Raw genomic sequence first — 6,387 nt, 5'->3', positions numbered from 1 at the left:
TGGGCTACCTATAACATATGAGTGTCCATGACCATGAGGTCACCAGAAACAAACAGATTAACAGGGAAAGCATCACCTGAATTTCACTATTAGGATACATAAATTAAAACAGCATATGAGACAATTTGTATTTAAGTTGGAAATCTTTCAGTATGGCTCCATGAATTCATGAATGAAAATGAGCTGTGGAAGGCATGGAAAAGGCATCCTAAAAAACGTGTCTGGAATGGTTTCAAAGAATTGCATAAACGAAACCTGGGAAATGCCGTGGAGTGTTGTGCAGAAATATCCACGAAGCACAAGAGGTCAATAATAGCAGCATTTCCAGTTTATATGAGACTGTTAATTTCTATTTACCAAAATAATATATATTTAATCATAGATTAGAATATCAGAATGTACAGAAACAGCATGACAATAATCTCTTTTTAAGGTTGTTTTTTCTTCTTCTGACATTTGCTATTATTTTGGACATTCAGCATCTAAAATTTCCTCCTACGTTAGAATTCCCTACTTTTGTATCTAGGTGGTAGAAGTTGAAAATCCCAAATGCTTGTTTTCTATGCTTCTTTGTAGTTAATATGCAGATGTATGACCTGGGGCCACCATTTAGATCCACTTATACTAGATTTTGGCTTAGGAGCTAGTTATAAAAAATAAAACAAGCAGCAACAGCATCACCAAAGCATGCATGCGTGTGTGTGTGTGTGTACACACATATACATAAAACTAAATCTAGAAATAATGAAGGGCTCTCTTTGGAAGAGTCAATTATAGTAGTTAAGAAAAAAACACTAAAAAAAGTGGCTCCTGGTGCAGAACTAGCAACAGTGTTGGGGGATGGAGTGTGTGCACAGGTGTTAAGATCTATTTCCCTGAGAACCACTTAATATTGTTTTTTAAAATTTATTTTTAATCATTTTTTTTTGGTGACACTGGTTAATGAAATTCAGTATATTTCAGATGTACAATTTAACAGTAAGGCACACACACACACACACACACACACACACACGTGTGTGTGTGTGTCTATTGCATTGTGTGTTCCCCTCCCATAGTTAGATTTCTTTCTGTCACCACATATTTGACTCCTTTACAACATCTACCACTCCCCTCCCCGCTCCCCTACCCTCTGATAACCACTAGTCTCTTGTCCATGTTGATGAGTCTCTATTTGTTTGTCCTGTTTGTTGCTTTTAGGTTTATATCCCATATATAAGTGATTATCATGTGACTTTCAACTTTTTCTGTCTGGCTTATTTCACTTAGCATAATCTCAAGGTCCATCCATGTTGTTGCAAATGGCAGTATTTCATCTCTTATGGCTAGGTGATATTCCATTGTATATATGTACCACAGCTTCTTTAGCCAGTCATCTATTGTAGGATGCTTCAGTTGCTTCCATGTCCTGGCCACTGAATAATGTTGCTATGAATATCGGTGTGCAAATATATTTTCGAATATGGGGTTTCAAGTCTTTGGGGTAAATATCCAGTAGAGTGATTGCTGGATCATATGGTAAATCAATTCTTAGTATTTTGAGGAACCTCCATACTGTTTTCCATAGTGGCTGTACCAATTTGCAGTCCCACTAGCAGTGTATGAGGGTTCCTTTTTCTCTGCATCCTCTCCAACACTAGTTATTACTTGTCCTGTTGATAACAGCTATTCTAATGGGTGTGGTTTTGATTTACATTTCCCTAATAGTGATGATGAGCATCTTTTCCAAATTCGTTGCCATTTGTATGTCTTCCTGGGAGAAGTGTCTGTTCAGGTCCTCTGCCCATTTTTTGATTGGATTTTTATTGAGATGTATGAGGTTTTTTGTATATTTTGGATATTAGGCCCTTATTGGAGGCGTTGCTTGCAAATATATTTTCCCATTAGGATGGTTGTCTCTTTAATATTTTTAATCAACTTATCTGATTTAGCATATGTAGATATTTCTTTATAAATTAGGATCAAACCATGTAGTTTTATGCCTGGCCTTTTAATGCTGTTTTCCATGCCATTCTTTGATAATATTATTCTAAGTGATTAACTGTCCTGCTATTGAATATTTAGTGTCTAATATTTTGCTGCCACAAGGCTTCAAAGAATATTCTTGTATGTAAATCTTTGACTAGATCTCTGCTTATTGCTTTAGGATAAATTCCTAAATAGATATTCTATTTTTAATCTTTTAGATTACTAAATAGATTTACTAAGTAGATTACTAAATAGATTTACTAAGATTACTAAATCAGTGAAATTTGAACCTTTTAAAGGCTCTTCATACAATTGTAAAATTTCTCTCCAGAGGTAGCTGACCCACTTTTTGAATGTCAATGGGTTTTGACTATAAAGCATTGACATTGAACTTTTATTAGAATGTCAGACATGAAAACATTTTTTAAAATAATTTACCTGTCATGAAAGTATACTACCTGCATGACCTGGCAATATAGAGACATTATCATATTTGATCCTCACAGTGGCACTTTTTGTTTGTACTTGCAGCCTCATCAATAAAATGGGGGAAAATGGCCAAATATCTTGCTTAAGGTCACATAACTCATAAAATGTGGACCCCAGAATCAAGCATTGGATTTTTGATTTCAAAATTCTGTCATTTGACTTCATTTTCTATCATTGTAACTCAAGATTTAAGTCATTTTTGTGTTTTGAAATGAATACTTGGGAGAAAAGAAGTATGGGTGAGTTGGAAGTAGTAGAGAGGAAGGGAGAAGCAGTCGTAAAGCATATTGTCTTAGTTAAAAGAATTCACAAATTGACCAAATACAGTGTTAGCAGGGCATTTTAACCAATGATTATTTATTAAAAGCCAGGGGTGCACCAGGCACAATTCTTGTCCAGTAGGCTAACAAATATAAATGATGTAAGAATTCACTTATTAGCTTATTTGATTAAACAAAATACATTTCATAGAAATGATTATAAAAATGCATTATAGATAGAAACAGAATATCTTTTTATTACAGATCTTACAGTACCTAAATAATTATTAATAAAAACCAGGCAACCCATATGTAAATAGAAATTAGCAAACCACAAGTTATTTATTTTAGTCAGCAAAAGTATATTATCATGCTGTAATGGGTTTCAGCATTCAATATAGACATCCCATTTCAAAACGAACATAGTCCACCTATAAACTTAAAAAGTTGGTGTTTTTAATCCCGTATCAAATCGCTATTATACTTTTTGGTTTAAAGATTAGTTTTGGTTTCAAAGTAAGTTTATTTAGTACTTTAGTCCCATGTCTCACAGATTCTTGACCTGGGTGGTCAAGTTAAGTATTATATTAGAGGAACAAAACAAAACACAAACGGGATAGTTTAATCTGCTTTGCCCAATATTCTTGCCAATACTCAGTTGAGAAGTTAAGATACACAGATGATTTAAACCAGAACATAAGAGCAGAAGGGAAAAAAAAGACAAAATGCTGGTGTTACTTCTTTGAAGAAAGTGTGCTCATGAGAGCTATTTATTGCCTTTTGGAGACTCATTTCTAATTCTTTAAAGGGTCATATCGGGTTTGCTGGCACATGATATATCCCTTAGTTTGAAGGCTGGGGTGTAAAGGAGAGAAATGGAGGGTGGGAAGGACTGAAAAGGCTTGAAGTGGAGTGTGTTTGCTGACACAGTCACAATAACCACTGAACCACAGTCAACCAATAGAGTGTCCACCAGGTCTTTCTTGAGACCTCCTGAGATGGGTCTGTCTTCTTCAGGCAGCAGCACTGAAAACTTCCTCAGAGAGTCAAGGTCAACTTTTATTGCACAGGAACCAAAATTATTCCCCCTCCCCTTTTTCCTGAGCTGGAGACCTCCAAGTGCAAACACGGCTGGGGATGCCCGTCTGTTTGCTCCTCTGGCCAGCAGGGAGCGCTCCACTACAATGCCTCTGGGAGCACCTTCTTCAAAGGGAAGCACGAGGTATTATGTTGGCCCAGGCAATCTGATCAGTCAGTCACCATTCTCAAGCAACTTCTGCAAGTTGTTCTGTATCTTGAAATAATAAAAGAGAAGCTCTTGTAATTAAATAGAATGGAATATATTAAGGGCATATTTGCTGTAGCCTGTATAATGCGTGAGATTATTCTCCCTTGAATAAAAAGCTACACATAGGTTAAATTTAGTTCAGGCAAACAAATGCTTTTTATTGGAACAGAATTCTGTTTGACAACCCACTTTAAAATGAAAACAGATAGGGCTGGAAACGAAAGAGTGGCACAAAGATGAAAATGTCAGTAGAAAGTAAGAGATATCAGATGGAAGAAAAAGAACAAAGGCACCGGTGACACCAGGTGTGACCCAAATGCATTCAGAGACAATGGCGAAATGTCTTTACAGAGCCCATTTGATGCTCTGAACCAAATGCCATATAATAATGTTCAACACTCCTATTAGGTCTGTTACACATTTCCCAGAAGACTGAATTTCACAGGGACAGGGACCATGCCATATCTTTGGATCTCAAGACGGTAGTATAGCCTTGATGTGCTCAGTAAATGTTTGCTGAGTAAATGAACTTTAAAGATCCAGAGCAATGAATTCTCAACAATTAGTACTGTAATGGGAGCAGGGAATCCTATGGAACAACAGAAAAATATAGCCTTCTTTTGTAAGGAGAGTCTGTGATGTCCTACAGGCATACAAAGTGTCAGCGAAGAGGAAGGGACCCAATGTGTGTATGTGCCAGGAACTCCATGCATCCTCAACTTAACCATACACTGCCACCAAAGAGACAGGTTTTACAAATGAAACTGGGGCCAGAGAGGCTATGGAACAGATCGGTTACACAGAGAGTTAGTGGCAGAGGAGGGGTAAGAACAGGGGTTTGACTCCCAAATTTCTGTTTGTTCTACACTGCTCCACCATTAATGCCATATCCATAAAAGGCATTGCCTTCATCCCCCACATTCCTACTTCATGTCTTCCCCACCTGTCCCACAGGACCAAAGATAAACACAGGTAGAAAAAGAAATGAAACCAAGGACTGACAGCCAAAATATGTAAAGCATAGCTGCAAAGACAAAAAACCAAAACAAACAAACAAACAAAAAAACCCAAAAAAACCCCACAAAAAAACCACAAAAAACCCCAAAACCAAAAAACAACAAAACACCAAAAGTACAATAAAGGAGATAAATGAGCAAATTACAGAACAAAATCCAAATGGCTGATAAATATATGAAAAGATGTTCAGCTGTGGTAGTAATCAGGAAAATGCAAATAAAAACCATGATGAGATCGGATTTCACACTGTCAGACTGGTAGTAGGAGGCCAAAATGGATTAAGACAGGGTCAACAGAGAATTTTAGGAGACACTCGCAGATTGCACAGGACTTCTCAACTTAGTAGTCAATCAGTGGCAAATGAAAAAGAGGAAGGAGTTAAAATTATTCTTGGATTTTTCCACAAGGATGACTGAAAGGGCTATGATGCCATGAACAGAAATTAGTAAGTTAGGAGCAGGGCAGATCAGGAAGGCTTAGATGTGAGCAGACCCTGGAATAGAGTCGAAAGGAACTGCTGGTACTGAGTAAAAAGAGCTGAGACTTGGCTCCAGCGTTCCCACAGCATGCGGCTGCAATTTCACCAGCGGGCTGTGCTGCACTATTGCCAGACTGCCTCTGAGGAGCAGGGCAGAGCCATCACAAAGAACACGTGTGTGCCATGGTAACTTTTTATGCTTCGATTCCTTTGAGCAATGTGTAAAATTTTTAACTTTTTAGAACTTCAACATAAGCAGTTTGACCCCAAGTCCACTTTGAGACAAAGGTTTCTACTGGAGTCGGCTTCCCTAGCTGACTGGTGGGGCTCTATCTGAAGCCCCTGCACAAGATGTGGCCAGCTGACTGCCTTATGTGGACAAGTGCTCCTGTTTTTCTGCCCCTCATTCCAGAAAGTGGTGTCCTAGCCAGGCCTGGCAGGACAGTGGGAAGGAATGCAAAAGGGGACAGCAGGATTCTGGGCGCTTCCCATCTAAAGATTACCACTGTATGCCAGAGTGAGCAAAACAGAAAATTAAAACCATCCCATTCGCTTGGGCATGGAAGCCAAACATCTGTAAACATTTCACTGTAAAACAAACAAACACAAAACAACCCACCGAAACTTCAATTCTCAGCAACTAACATTTTAAAAAGTAAAACAATTCTGGTTACTAACCCACACCTTCTCTAGGTTGATTTTGGATTTAAAAGAGAAAAACTTTCATGATAAATGTTTACTCTTTGTGATAGTAATAAAAAAAAAATTGTATTCCTAGGATTTACATATCACATTATTATCAATTTATTTTTCTATTTCATCTCTTTAAGAGAAATGTGTTACTTTAAAATGATTATCAGTATTTTATATTGAAAGGACAATAAAGT

The 6,387-nt window shown here is 37.4% G+C and overlaps 1 protein-coding gene across 6 annotated transcripts in view; it reads right to left on the bottom strand.

Annotated features, from left to right (window-relative positions):
- Positions 1–2,786: 2,786 nt before the first annotated feature.
- Positions 2,787–6,387, bottom strand: part of GRAMD2B (GRAM domain containing 2B) — a 114,714-nt gene continuing 111,113 nt past the window's right edge. For 5 of the 6 annotated variants that reach the window (XM_023529598.1, XM_011358319.2, XM_011358321.2 and 2 more), the window contains one exon: positions 2,787–4,011. In XM_023529598.1, the coding sequence (XP_023385366.1) occupies positions 3,970–4,011 (42 nt within the window). In that variant the 3' untranslated portion in view covers positions 2,787–3,969. The remainder of the gene's footprint in view (positions 4,012–6,387) is intronic. The other variant, XM_011358320.2, reaches the window with a different exon arrangement.

Source organism: Pteropus vampyrus, unplaced genomic scaffold (genome assembly GCF_000151845.1).
Source record: "Pteropus vampyrus isolate Shadow unplaced genomic scaffold, Pvam_2.0 Scaffold39, whole genome shotgun sequence".
NCBI lineage: Eukaryota > Metazoa > Chordata > Mammalia > Chiroptera > Pteropodidae > Pteropus > Pteropus vampyrus.
Note: the sequence above shows the minus strand (reverse complement) of the source record. Positions and strands in the feature narration are given on the sequence as shown.